The sequence below is a fragment of the Sesamum indicum genome, unplaced genomic scaffold (genome assembly GCF_000512975.1).
Source record: "Sesamum indicum cultivar Zhongzhi No. 13 unplaced genomic scaffold, S_indicum_v1.0 scaffold00164, whole genome shotgun sequence".
Taxonomy (NCBI): Eukaryota; Viridiplantae; Streptophyta; class Magnoliopsida; order Lamiales; family Pedaliaceae; genus Sesamum; species Sesamum indicum.
In genome coordinates this window covers 233,671-246,622 of record NW_011628068.1, presented here as the reverse complement: position 1 = coordinate 246,622, position 12,952 = coordinate 233,671, and the positions used below count along the sequence as shown (strand labels likewise).

At 39.5% G+C, this 12,952-nt stretch overlaps 3 protein-coding genes across 6 annotated transcripts; 2 read left to right on the top strand and 1 right to left on the bottom strand.

The window, feature by feature from the left end:
* Positions 1 to 1,032: 1,032 nt before the first annotated feature.
* Positions 1,033 to 3,485, top strand: LOC105179496. Of its 2 annotated transcripts, XM_011103143.2 has the most exons (5): positions 1,033 to 1,218; positions 1,310 to 1,587; positions 1,802 to 2,430; positions 2,563 to 3,078; positions 3,201 to 3,485. In XM_011103143.2, the coding sequence occupies exons 2-5, from the start codon at positions 1,320 to 1,322 to the stop codon at positions 3,330 to 3,332; spliced, it is 1,545 nt and encodes a 514-aa protein (XP_011101445.1). In that variant the 5' UTR covers positions 1,033 to 1,218; positions 1,310 to 1,319; the 3' UTR covers positions 3,333 to 3,485. The 2 variants fall into 2 exon arrangements, with proteins under 2 accessions (XP_011101445.1, XP_011101444.1); XM_011103142.2 differs by having other exon boundaries at positions 1,033 to 1,587.
* Positions 3,486 to 3,580: 95 nt separating this feature from the next.
* On the top strand, positions 3,581 to 6,417 carry LOC105179495 (heat stress transcription factor A-7a-like). Of its 2 annotated transcripts, XM_011103141.2 has the most exons (4): positions 3,581 to 3,715; positions 4,099 to 4,349; positions 4,480 to 5,228; positions 5,324 to 6,417. In XM_011103141.2, exons 1-3 carry the CDS (start codon positions 3,697 to 3,699, stop codon positions 5,218 to 5,220), a joined length of 1,011 nt encoding a protein of 336 aa, XP_011101443.1. In that variant the 5' UTR covers positions 3,581 to 3,696; the 3' UTR covers positions 5,221 to 5,228; positions 5,324 to 6,417. The 2 variants fall into 2 exon arrangements, with proteins under 2 accessions (XP_011101443.1, XP_011101442.1); XM_011103140.2 differs by having other exon boundaries at positions 3,638 to 4,349.
* On the bottom strand, positions 6,257 to 8,857 carry LOC105179494 (U-box domain-containing protein 17). Of its 2 annotated transcripts, XM_011103139.2 has the most exons (2): positions 8,366 to 8,857; positions 6,257 to 8,228 (listed from the first exon to the last, which is right to left on the bottom strand). In XM_011103139.2, exons 1-2 carry the CDS (start codon positions 8,452 to 8,454, stop codon positions 6,380 to 6,382), a joined length of 1,938 nt encoding a protein of 645 aa, XP_011101441.1. In that variant the 5' UTR covers positions 8,455 to 8,857; the 3' UTR covers positions 6,257 to 6,379. The 2 variants fall into 2 exon arrangements, with proteins under 2 accessions (XP_011101441.1, XP_011101440.1); XM_011103138.2 differs by having other exon boundaries at positions 6,257 to 8,857.
* Positions 8,858 to 12,952: the final 4,095 nt, after the last annotated feature.

The following is a 12,952-nucleotide window of genomic DNA, read 5'->3' as shown; positions in this document are numbered from 1 at the left end:
TCTTTCCCTTTTTTTTATAAAAAAAAAAAAACTTTTAATAAGTTTTAATGGAGTAAGTAGGGATGGCAATGAATTCCATTAGATTGAAACTAATCTCGACTTGTCCTCCAATCCAATCCGCCACCATTATCATTGTATTTGAAATTCGTCACATCCCAAGTCTAGATGAGTTTGTGACGAGTTTAATGAGTGAAATCAAGTTAATTTTTTTTAAAATAATAATACAATTATACATAACTATTCAATAAAATATTATTATATTAAAAATATAATTTATTTTACAAATATATGTATTAAAATGATAAAAAATAATAAATTTGCAAAAACTATTAAGGAGTGTATTTTAGACAAAATCCAAGACTTACATTGAATTTGGTTAGATCAGTAAAATTAAAAGCATCACAAAATCGAACCCAATATATTAAATCCAAACCCACCCGACCCCACTCTCATTTAGTGATAAGACAAGAATTTGCTAAAAGTTGTAGAGGACAGTAAACTAAAAGAACATTTGTACGTAGCTTTGGTTAAACCATTGCTTTCGCCCATACAACTCCAAATTATGCACTCACATGTCCTTTTAAGGCTATCGAAAATTCTAACACAAATTAAGTTTGCTCGACTCTGTATTAATTATATAATAAGTATAATTTATTTTAAGTGTTATTGGTGTAAAATTTAAAAAAAAAATGATCGAAATAAGTGTATTATACTTATTTTGTAATTGTTTTCATTCAATCTAGTAGGCGAGAATTTTGCCTAAAGAACCTTTTTGCTAATAGTACCCCCTCTTATCTCACTGGGGAGTTCTGGAGACAAGTCTTAATCGCATTAATGACATTAATTTTAGTGGTTAGGATGAAAAAATGCCTTTCTTGTTTGATGAGTTATCACAGTTTGTGTTGCTTCAGACATGATTCAAGCATTACTTTGATATGAAGAATGGCAGTTATCCACCTCCATTCTTGCAGGAATTGCATTCAAAGGGATCATGTCCTACTGGTAACTGTTTGGTTAATGTATCCTTTTGGATTGCGACTGTTTCTCAACCAGCAACCAAACCAATTATGAGCACTGTAAATTCCAACTACCACTATACCAGGAGTTGCACACCTACTCTATTAGTCTACACGGCTTTTTTCTGACAAACTTCCATATCGAAAACTATATGAGCATTTAATTCAAGAAGATTTTCTCAGGACAGTTAGAGATATATATGTATATATATGGATACTTCCAATCAATCCTTCTCTTTGAATTTTAGCCTTTCATCATGGTTTTAAATAACTGAAAGGTGGTGGCATTGCAGAATCAGCTCTATGGCACAGTGCAAAGTTTCGAATTGCTGCTCAGTTTTACCGCTTCTTGTGGTTCTGCTCTCTTTGTCTAGCGTCGTCGTCGTGTCGATAAGTTCAGGTCAAGATGAATATGCATCAGCAGTAGGAGATTCAGGGATGAGAAGGGATGGTTTGAGATTGGCAATAGAAGCATGGAACCAGTGCAATGAAGTTGGAGAAGAAGCTCCCGGAATGGGAAGTCCTAGAGCTGCTGACTGCTTTGACATATACAAAGCTTCTCCTCAGCAAGGTCAGTTTGTTTGTTCTTTCAATTTAAAATGAGAGATACGAAAAAAGGGTTCTTGTTTGTGGACCTACTTCTATGGATTAAGCTCTTCTGTAGCCATAAATAAAGTGTACTTGATCTTATCTGTTATCATATTGCTCGTAAGTTTTGTTGTATATTCTGTATGATTATAATCAATGTTGTGTAGCTTCAGCGTACTGGTGTTTGCGCTGTGCAGGACAAAATCAATGCTCGCTCTGCAATCTATTGCCTTACATTCTAGTCCACAGGGTTACGGAGAAAGAAAACAGACTGGGGGTGGGGGAACCTTTTATGGGACTGCAGCATGAGGCGCTCAATAACGTCGACCTATATGCGGCAGAAAAAGAACTGTACTTGGGAAGTAAATGCCAAGTTGAAGATACACCAAAGCCATGGCAGTTCTGGATGATCATGCTTAAGAGTGGTAATATGGACACGTACGCAGCTAGATGCCCGAAAAATGGGCACAAAGTAGGCCCTTTTGGTCCTGATGGCCAGTTCCCATGCTTCGGCAGAGGGTGCATGAACCAGCCATTGATTTATCATAACTACACCACATTACAAGGGCCTAATCGAATGACACTCAGGGGAAGTTTTTATGGATCGTGGGATTTGGATGCAGATCTGAGCAAGGGAATGCCAGTGAGTAACGTTTCCTATCATTCAGTCACTTGGGAGAAGGAACTTGGGGAAGGAAGTTGGATCTTTCACCATGTTTTGAGGACTTCAGAGAAGTATCCGTGGCTGATGCTTTACCTAAGGGCAGATGCAACAACAGGATTTTCTGGTGGATACCACTATCCTACCAGGGGGATGTTAAAATCTGTGAGTAAATAATTCTATTTCTTGAACCATATTTTCCAACAGCATAATAACATCATGCAGATTCTTGAAGTACATTTATTGCCTTCGCTGCCATTTCTGTTCTTTTTTCAAGATTTTAAAAATTCAATGCAGATACCAGAATCACCAGATTTTAAAGTGAGATTCAAACTGAATGTGATCAGGGGTGGTGGCCGTGGCAGCCAGTTCTACTTACTTGACATGGGGAGCTGCTGGAAGAACAATGGCCAGCCCTGTGACGGAGATGTAACTTCAGACGTGACACGTTACAGTGAAATGATATTGAATCCAGAAACGCCCTCATGGTGCCATGCAGATGACATCAAATTGTGCCCCCCATACCACACGTTTCCTAATGGGACACGGGTTCATCGGAATGATACTGGTCGTTTTCCATATGAGGCCTATCACTTGTACTGTTCCCCTGGTAATGCGGAGTACATAGAGAAGCCTAATGTCATGTGTGATCCTTATAGCAATCCTCAGCCACAGGAGATATTGCAGATTCTGCCTCACCCTGTTTGGGGTGACTATGGGTATCCAACAAGGAAAGGAGAGGGTTGGGTTGGGGATCCGAGGAGTTGGGATCTCGACGTTGGGAGATTGTCGCAGTCTCTTTATTTTTATCAGGTAAATACCCTTTTCTTTTGTTAGTTATCTGATAGCAAATAATTTTTCTTGACAAAATTGGTTTAGTGAGTAGTAAGGTAGATCATAGTATAAGTGATGGTAAGAACTATGTCTGTTTGCAGGATCCAGGGACTGCTCCAGCTAGGAGGCAATGGACATCCATAGACTTGGGAACAGAAATTTATAAGGATCCCAATCAAGTGGCAGAATGGACTGTCAGTGAATTTGACATTCTTGTGCCCAGAAAATACTGATGTAGTAAAAAAATGATACTAGTCTTTTTTGAAATTTATGGCGAACTTCAGCTCTTATTATTATTTTTTATTCTCCAATTTCGATTCTCTTGATCCTGCTAAGTTGCGGGAGATGAATGTAAAATTGTTCGGTTCTCTCTGTATTGGAGAAAACAAAGTGTACTCTGTTCCCAGAAGTTCTGGAATTGCGTACCATAATGCAGGCAACTCGAAAGAAATCTGACTCTGGAAATTAGAAATTACCAACTTTTCCAAGATATACCAACAGCTGTTATCTGGTCCCAAGCTGACAATTTTCCAGCAATTTTTTGCAGTACAAGCAAGAAGTGGATGATTGCAGCCTGAGGAACTCCATTTGAAGGCAATGATGAGTTTTATTAGCGGTATGTACCTGCCTTACAGGAAGGGATATATTCCATGTCTTTCCAAGAGAAAAATGGCAAGGAAAAGATTGTTGTAGAGAAATGAGAGAGAGTAAGAATAATTTTGTACTTGGTGATCAGCATTATGCTTGTAGTCACAAGTTGAGTGTGGTATTGGAATTTTTTCACCTTTTCGCCCTTTTGATTACAAGGTGGCACATTTGTATAACCTATCACGTTTTTCATTCTGTCTGTCTGTACATCAGTTTTCTCTAAGATAGTTCTCTTGCTGCATCATGATCAGTGCCGGTTGTTTCTTTTGAAATTCACTACTATTGGACTTATAAGGAAAATGGATTTTGAAACAGCTCAGATGGTAAAAAAATCTGAAACTGAAAATGCAGGCAGTGGTGATGGTGAAGATGTTGTTGTGTGTGATCCGGGATCAGGGAAGCAGTTGGAGCCCAGGACTCCTCCATTTTTGTGGAAGACATTTGCAATGGTGGATGATCAAGAAACTAACTCAATCATATCATGGAATTCCACTGGCACTGGTTTCATTATCTGGGATCAGAACAAGTTTACAGCTGAGATTCTTCCGAGGCTTTTCAAGAGTAGCAATTTCTCCAGCTTTGTCTACCAGCTCAATAATTATGTCTGTATCAATCTACATATCGTGGATCTTATGATTTTGTTGGGTTACAGGATTAATCAAGCTATTTCTTGACATTTTTCTGCACATGCATTTATTCAGTTCAACTTCTGTTTGTTTGATGTTTGTATAGGGATTCAGAAAGATCAGTTGGGATCGGTATGAGTACGCAAATGAATGGTTTCAAGCAGGGAAAAAGCACTTATTGAAGAACATCAAAAGGAGGAACAAACAATCTGAAGTCACCAATAAGCGGGGCCGTTTAACTCCTGATCATGATTCCACGACTGCTGCAATAGAGACAAAATTAGATGCTATGGTGACAGAGCAAAATGACATGAAATGGAAAATTCAAAAGCTCAGAGAGAGTCTGGACAATATGGAAGATCAGCTTACAAGTCTTAAGACAACCACGATACTTCAAGAATTTGAAGATGAGAAAATGGAAATTGCAGTATTTTTAAAGCAGTTTATGCAGTACTTGAGAGAGATGAAAGATGAGGCAAGTGGTGATAACTCAAAGAGACCAAGAGTGCATACTCCACCTACCACAGAACGCAAAGTGGAGCTGTCGGACAATGTTGATATTTCCACAGAGAAATTAGTCACCTCTGTTGATGATTCAGGGAGCTCCACTCGAGACAACAAGGTTAACAACACTAGAGAAAATGCTGAACATTGTCAATTTTGGAAGAACATGCTGGAGGAGGATGCAGGGTTAGACCAGGGAGATTTAGCCGCCCATCACTCCAAAGCCATTATGGAACTTGACGAGATGATGGCGTCAAATATTGAAATACAAAGGGAATTTCTGATCCCTAAGCCCTATGATCCTGACATGGAGGATGCTGGTCACCTGGAACTGTGGACATAATTTGAACTGTATGATTTTCTTCACTCTCACTTTCTATGAGTTAAATAGAATGATGTAAAGACATATGGGCGCTCTATGTACTTCTTGCACTTCTGTTTTGCAGGAAACAGGATGGGTACAGTTACTTTGCTACTCGAAACTGTAGTTTTGCTTCCAGTTTTAATTATACCTCAACCCAAGCTCAGCATGGGTGTCCATTTGCTGCATGTCAAGTGTCCAAGATTTGGCTTGTGACAGTTTTTAAGTACTAGTCATTCCAGAGAATTAGGAGAATTGAAGTAATATTCAGATTTCTATGCAAATACATGTCTGATACTTGAGTATTCAGGAACAAGCATGTTTCTTTAAGCAGCAATTTTCATCCTTATCATCTTCAAATGCGAAATTGCCTGCCCTCAGCATATCTTAATATTCATAGTCAAATAATAGGTACTGCCGTGCATGAGAACTAACCTAAAGCGAAAGCCTGCAGTTGCTGATATGTAGATGCTGATAATTGAACTGTAGACAAATTCCATACTTAAAAGAATTACTAGAGAGGCAATATTAGATTTCTCATAAGACGTTAAAAGGGAGGAATTTAGTGGATTGGCGGTCGACAAACATTCCTGTCATTTGCTAAAAGTGTCATCTTTGTGTCCAAGGAAGAAAAGGTTCCAACAAAGTTTTTCCATGAATCCAGAACTGTATTTATGTATCTTGGCAATCTAAACGCATCAATGATGTGTTCTCTTTAATAAGTAGCCAGAGGGCATCACTTCTACTGTGAAGGATGAACCAAATCCAAACAGGGTCACCAAACTGTAGGTGCATTAACCAAATTGGTTGGCTCAGTGATTGATCTTCTGGTTGAAGAGCCATCTCAAGAATCACTTTCCCAAACGTAAGAGAGTTAAGAAAGTGAACTACGGTGTTCAGACATTGTCAAGATGCATTATTAAGTTTCCATTTGTTCCAACCATCCCAGACCACTGCATATCACAAACGTAATTGGATGGAAAGATCAATAAACAGCCCTTCTCTCTGAACGAATAGATTTATGTCTATAACCTCATTTTCTTATATTGGTATTTGAATGAAAATTTTTGTAACTATTACAGATAAAAAATGGGATGAGTAACGAATGGGTTAAACAACACCACAAATGTGCATTTCACCACTATAATACAGGCACAGAAATGGAGACTGGCATTCCAACATCACCAGCAAAACTTGTATCTCTAGGCTCAGCTGAGTTCCCTGCAAATGCATACCCTACACCTAACCCGCCAAAATGCAACGAAGCATTCTCACACCTCTGGAAGACTCTAGCAAGTGACGCTGCTTTTCTCCTAGCTCTTTTGGTACCCGTAAAGAGTAAGCTCTGCAATAAGCTAGCGAGCGCCGGAGCTTTCAGCACCCTCTCTGTGGCGGCTGCACCACCTCCTCTACATAATTCAAGCAACGCTGCCACAGCATTTTCTTTTCCCCTTGGAGTGCCACATCTCATCATTCCAGTCAACCCGGCCACTGCCATTTCCTCTTTCGCGACTGCTTCAGCCCCCACTGGCTGTCGCACGATCAGGGCCAATGCACCTGCAGCTTCTTCAGAAACACCTTCACAGCCCAGTGCTCCTACTAGTGCTGTTATAGCTCCTGACTCTATCATCCTTGCACAATTCTCAGTGTGGGTGGATAAATTAAACAAGGCGGTTACCGCGTCTTTTTTGCCTCTGGCAGTTCCCTCTCTCAGCAGTCCAGCCAAAGCTTCTACTGCCCCACCTTCTTGGGCTATTTGTTTCTTATAGTCATGCACAGCAGAGAGGCTGAATAATGTTGCTGCAGCATTTTCCCTCGCCTCAGTAGTGTGCCCATATCTCAGAACTCCAACAATCGTGCCTAAGCATCCTTCTACGTCCATAATTCTGCTTTTATTCTTATCATAAATTGACAAGTTTAACATTGCAGTCACAGAATTCTCTTGCGCACAAGCATCTGAAGACAAAAGCAGTCTTTTCAGAAGGGGTATAGCTCCAGCCTCAGCAATGCAAGCCCGATTCTCCCTTCCTGTTTTAGCTAACAACCTAATCTCCCTCGCAGCCACAGTCTGGGCTCTTGGGGTCCCATTTGCCAGATGTTCAACAAGAAGACCTGCTGTGGCTTTAGTGGCTTCCATGGCTGCCTTGCTGGGAAGAGCAGAAACTGCACATTCAGAGGAGTAATCTGCATTTTCTGGTGGATCGTACGGAATTCCATTAGCCATACACCATTGCAGAATCAAATTTCTCAGAGCCCGGTTCGGCACCAACTTAGTATGAACAAGCATCTGCCCTGTCTTTGGGCAAGTGGAATGCCCTTCCTCCACCCATCTCGCAATAGACGCACGCTCGTAGGTCTGCCCTGTCGACACTATTACAGGATCCTGCATCAAATCCAGTGATATTGGACAACAGAAATCCTTGGGGATTGTAATAAATGTGTCGGCAATCTCCCGAGTGATCAGCCCTTTCTTCGTTGTCCTGCGTTTCCACTTTCCCAGTTCACCATCCTCATCCTCAAATCTAAACAGCAAGAACCTACAGTACCGCATTAAAGCCACAAATCCATTGAGAACGGAGGCCGTAGGCTCAATATCCCCATCGTGATTCACAATCTGCTCCTCCAAGAACTCAATCTCATCTCTGTAACTCTTGACATTGCAAATTCGCAACTTCTCCACAAAAAAAGAGTACAACTGGTTCCTGTCAGGTATCCTTCCATTCTCAAACTCATTCAAGAAAGAGTAAAGCTTCAACCTCAGTAAATCATCATTCTTATCAATCGACAATTTGGACTTCCTTGATTGTTTCCTGAGCAATTCAACTTGTTCTTTAACATCCTCAGATAAATGAATTTCACGCAAAGGAAAAACATCCAAAAGGGTCGAGATTTCCTGATTCATATCATGGAAATGACCCGAAATTGATTGGTTCTGAAGCAACAGCCACAACTTAGTCGACCCTTTTACGTAGTCGATCAAGATTTTGGACCTGTAAAGCAGGAGGTACAGCTCCTTGAAGCACAAAAACACAGTGGTAGAAATTTTCGAGAACCCCAAGTCCCGGAAAGCATCCAGGAGAAGAGAAATCACCTGGATTTTCCGGATTAAAGATCTGGAATTCTTTACCTGAAAATAGGGAGGTGTCTTATCTTTACCCGAAAAGGATAACAGCAGGTCCATAGAAATAGCACGCAAAGTGTCCAAAAGGGCGGCATTTGGTAGATCCACCGGCGCCAGAAAAGCCTCCAGCGTCGGTGATCTCCGCCTCATCAACGACGAAAATATGGCGGCGGATGCCATGGTAATTACTGCAAGAAAAAACTCTTGTAATCAAATTTACAAATGGAACTCAAGAATTTGAATATGAAGCGTTGTTTGGTACGGAGAGAAGAGAAAATAATCGGAGGGATGGCCTCTGGGCGCGTTTTATGGGTATTGGAAAAACTATGTGGGTTCTGATTCCGCGTTCACGGAAAAAGGGTTTTGATTTCTAACTAAGTTCCAGTAAGATTGACTCACTCAATTTTCTATTTCTATTACTACCAATACGTTTTCAAGGTTTTAAATTATATATTCTTCTTGGGTTTTTTTCTCTACCAAATTCTATTATTTCTACGCAGGCCTGCCTGCTTGACACTGACCTCCGCCTAAGGAAACCCCCGCCCCGGGGGCCGCTCTCTCTCTCTCTCTCCTTCTCCTTCTCTCTCTCTCTTTTCGTTTTTTTTATTATAAATAATTTACAGCCTAACAGGGGTGGTTGTTATCTCTACTATCCACATTTCTGTCCATCCATTTTTTCTACTTTATCTTCCCTTTCTTTTTCTTTTTGGGTATTGTTCTATATTAGAATTTTTTTTATAAATATAATATATTTGTTATAGGTTGTTTTTTAAAATTATATTACATATTTTAATAATTATGATTATAATTGTTACATGTGATAAAAGGGTAAAAGTGAAAGTTAAAGGGTGAGTGATATGGTAATGAGAAAAACAGAAATGGTAGTGAAGGGTTGACCTACTGTTTCCACCTTCCTTTCTTTCTCTCCCAATTAATAAAAGTGAAGCAAAGAAATTGAAGAAGTGGGTCCTCACTTTGCAATTAATTCCATAGTTGACCCCTCCAACCTTACGCCATTGTCCCTTTTTATTACCGCTCACTCACACCACTTTTACATTAAAAAGAAATTGGGATTGCAGCATTGAATTCTTCCTCTTTTCAGAAAAAGGGATAGTTAATCGAGGTGGGGGAATCACTTGAGATTAGGGCTTCATCATTATGCTTGCTTTGACCTTTTTTTTTTTTTTTTGGGAGTGTTACTGCCACACATCATCAGGTATGGTAATTTGAGCACATGCAGTGATGCACATGTATGTATATTATATTATCCAGTTCAACTTTGTCCCCAAGCAGCAGTGGTTACAATGAATCAGAATTCAGAACCACCTATGCCCCTATCTAATCTACTTTGTTCCATTGATTTTCGCGTAAACCCAGACGGTGCCGGACGTTACGATCACGCCACGTACTTGAGAATTCCATAAACCAGTCAACACACTGACGTCCTTTACGGGCAACAAAGTCAAACAAAACAACGCTGCCCAATTAATAAATAAACCTTACAAACACGGTGCACTTGCACTACTTCATTCCCATTCCCATATTTATCATCATAAAAGGCGGTGCGAGTCAAATATCGACGCCTACTACCAAAAACCCCATTTTACTGTATTTTAACTGGTGACTTTGAAAAATACAAACATAAATTCCAAATGGTAGGAGGAGGGAAGCAAGTCCAGACTGATTGACGTGATGAAGATGTTTGTGGTAGGGACTCCCTCCATTACTTTGATTCATCCACTTCCTCATCCTATCAATAAACTCCCGTTTCTACGTTTCACGTCCTAGATAAAAACACGATATATCAACAACATGATACTGTTGTCGTCCTCCTCCTTCTGGCTGCAAATATGTATACAACAAATATTTTTTATTAATGAATAAAAAGAGACCAAGATTGAGCAAGAAGAGCAAGGTCCACTTGGAGATTCAAAGTAGCCGACCACGGGAGTTTAAAGTCTAAGAATCATCACTTCCCCTTTGTCCTTTCACTAAGCCATCAAATCTTAATTTTAATTTATATTTTGTCACATGAAAATTTGCAATACATAAAATATGAAGAAATTAAGTAGGTACAACAACAACAATCATCAATAACCATTTGTTTTCAATTAATGCTCTATGATATGATCAAAAACATACATTATTTACTACTCCGATATTAATTAACTTCATTTGTAAAAGCTGTATAAAAATTTCATTTCATCTTGGAGACAAATTTCAGCAGTCATAGAAATTTCAATCATTGATGATTGGGGATACAAAACAACTCTGAATCAAACTTCAAAAGCAAACCCCAAGTTCAGACTTGAGTATGTATGTATGTATACATGACAGAATGCATGTTATAAAACATTAACTTCAATCATCACAATACTTTCTTTTTTAGCACGACTCTGTACACTACTGTGCATGATTGCTTCACTTTTCCAGTTTGATGATCAAAATATCATTCAACATGCAAATGCAGACAATCATCTGTACTAATCACATCACACTGCATACTTTGATAATCTTAATTTCCAAACTCCGAAATTTTAAGACTTTTATGTCATATTTTTACCTTCTGATGGGGGTCAGCTTGGGAATAGTCAGCCCCACACCATGAGATGCTGGGAACAAAATTTGTCCTACACCGACTTCCTTCCTTGATTCGCATCTGATCTCAATGGTCACAGGTGATCTATGAACCGACTCAAATGCTTGTAAGATGTGCGGTCTAAAATTTTCTTCCTCAGAATTTGTCAGCTGAGTTGAACAGCAGTTGCCACAGTTGGAGCTGCAAAATCCCTGACACTTAAGATGTATAAACATCTCTTTAATTCTACCGCACATGCAAGAATTAATATGTGAAAGAAAAGAATGGAAGTGAAGAATAACCACACTTCAAGAAACAACTAAAACTGAGGTTACGTGTGGCGTCATAAGACGAGAATAGTCCAACAATAATAGTGCGTGTACCATAACTGAGTGAGACCAGCTTTCCTTCCTGATGCACCAACTTTTATGCTATTCATTAATGGGATCTTTTCAAGCCTTTCCAACCAAACTTCTTCAATTCCCAGATGGAACTTACCTGGTAATTGAACTTTGTCCATTTGATTTCCGATTTGCAGCACTGTCCACCTGTTGAGAAACCACCCACCTTCAGGTTTCCTTTTCCATCCAGACAAATACCCTTTAACTTGGCATTATAATATACATCCCCAGAACTTCCAGCTTGAAAAGTATGTGCTTTCCCTGGGTCTCCCTCTTAATTCAGAATTATTCATGAAAAAAGGACTATGATCTACCATCTGCAGAGGGACTGGGTAGTATTTGTTGTTCATCAGGAGCCAGTTGAAGCAGTGCATCAATGAGCCAAGTCAGTCTGTCATTGGACGACCTCGGGTCCTTTCTGCCTCAGACAACGTTTCAGTGCTAGACAGTGTTCCCAGTCTTCTTTGACATTGTTAATGACATACTTTCTTTACCAGTCACAAAAGGACAAAGATTAATATGGAATGAAATTGCAAAGTAGCAAAGAAAGGTTTACCCATCATAAACTGTCAAAACAAACAATCAAGAACAGGTAAATTTGACACTGCAAACTGGATTGATAATGAAAAGGCATGTCAAAACATGGTTAGATATTATGCTGCATTACGCCAATGCTAATATGAGAAGATCAAATGACATTAGACAATAAGACTCACGTGCTTGCTGCTGGAGAAAATTCCTTTCAGGCCTTTCTTTCATGATGTAATAGCTTCCAACAAGAAGAATATCAGTTATGACTGTAGCCAGCGGCGACAGTAATGCTAATGGCTCAGCACCAGATTTCCTAATATTTCCAGATTTTTCACTGTGTTGACTGTGTGAGCAGATAATGCTAAATCAAGTAGATTTACCAACTTCTCATCTGTAAAGTGTTATCCATTTTATGTTTAACAGGTCACAGTGTGTAATATAAGTTATTAAGGACAGAAAGCATATCTACTTCCTGAAACAAGCAAAAACACTTGATGCAATTTGCAAACTCTGTAGCAGTTGTAGCCAATATGCTATTAGCAAACATACTCGATAGCAGTTAAATGCAAAACATAGCATGATGCTGAAAGAGCTTGGCCTATTCAGTGCGATAATTCATTCATGATGGGATTGAATGAAGACCCGACAGAAACAGTATGTACCAGTTCCTGCATGCTGCACCACGCACAAAAATTCTCTGCCCAAGCAAACTCAGTTCTTCCAAAGTCTTCTCAGCATCCCACGGACATCCATCAGATGTTGATGCGATAAGCTTTAGGGCATCCTTATCAATTTCTAAATCTTCTTTGTTTGCCCATGCAGGGTGCATATTATGTCTGCATCCTTTGACTTAGGGAAAAAGAATTTTTCACCTGGATATCATTACAAGAGGGAACACATCAAGACTTGAACAAACAGAAACAAAAACAATCCTACTAGGGGCTCGATCAATGAACTCTGATATTGCACTCCAACAACCAGAAGACAAAGTATCACATTCATCAAATATGAAGACGAATCCATCCTTGCTGCTATGGTCGCATGGCTTGATTGGTGATTATCTAAACTGACAAGTTCTGCTCT

What these genes read in the sequence shown, in the direction of transcription:
- LOC105179496 (XM_011103143.2), top strand. Translation starts at nt 1,320, where the DNA reads ATGGCACAGTGCAAAGTTTCGAATTGCTGCTCAGTTTTACCGCTTCTT. An exon ending in CAAAGCTTCTCCTCAGCAAG is followed by an intron (nt 1,588 to 1,801) that starts GTCAGTTTGTTT and finishes TGCGCTGTGCAG; the next exon opens with GACAAAATCAATGCTCGCTC. An exon ending in CCAGGGGGATGTTAAAATCT is followed by an intron (nt 2,431 to 2,562) that starts GTGAGTAAATAA and finishes AATTCAATGCAG; the next exon opens with ATACCAGAATCACCAGATTT.
- LOC105179495 (XM_011103140.2), top strand. Translation starts at nt 4,047, where the DNA reads ATGGATTTTGAAACAGCTCAGATGGTAAAAAAATCTGAAACTGAAAAT. An exon ending in TCTACCAGCTCAATAATTAT is followed by an intron (nt 4,350 to 4,479) that starts GTCTGTATCAAT and finishes ATGTTTGTATAG; the next exon opens with GGATTCAGAAAGATCAGTTG.
- LOC105179494 (XM_011103138.2), bottom strand. Translation starts at nt 8,539, where the DNA reads ATGGCATCCGCCGCCATATTTTCGTCGTTGATGAGGCGGAGATCACCG.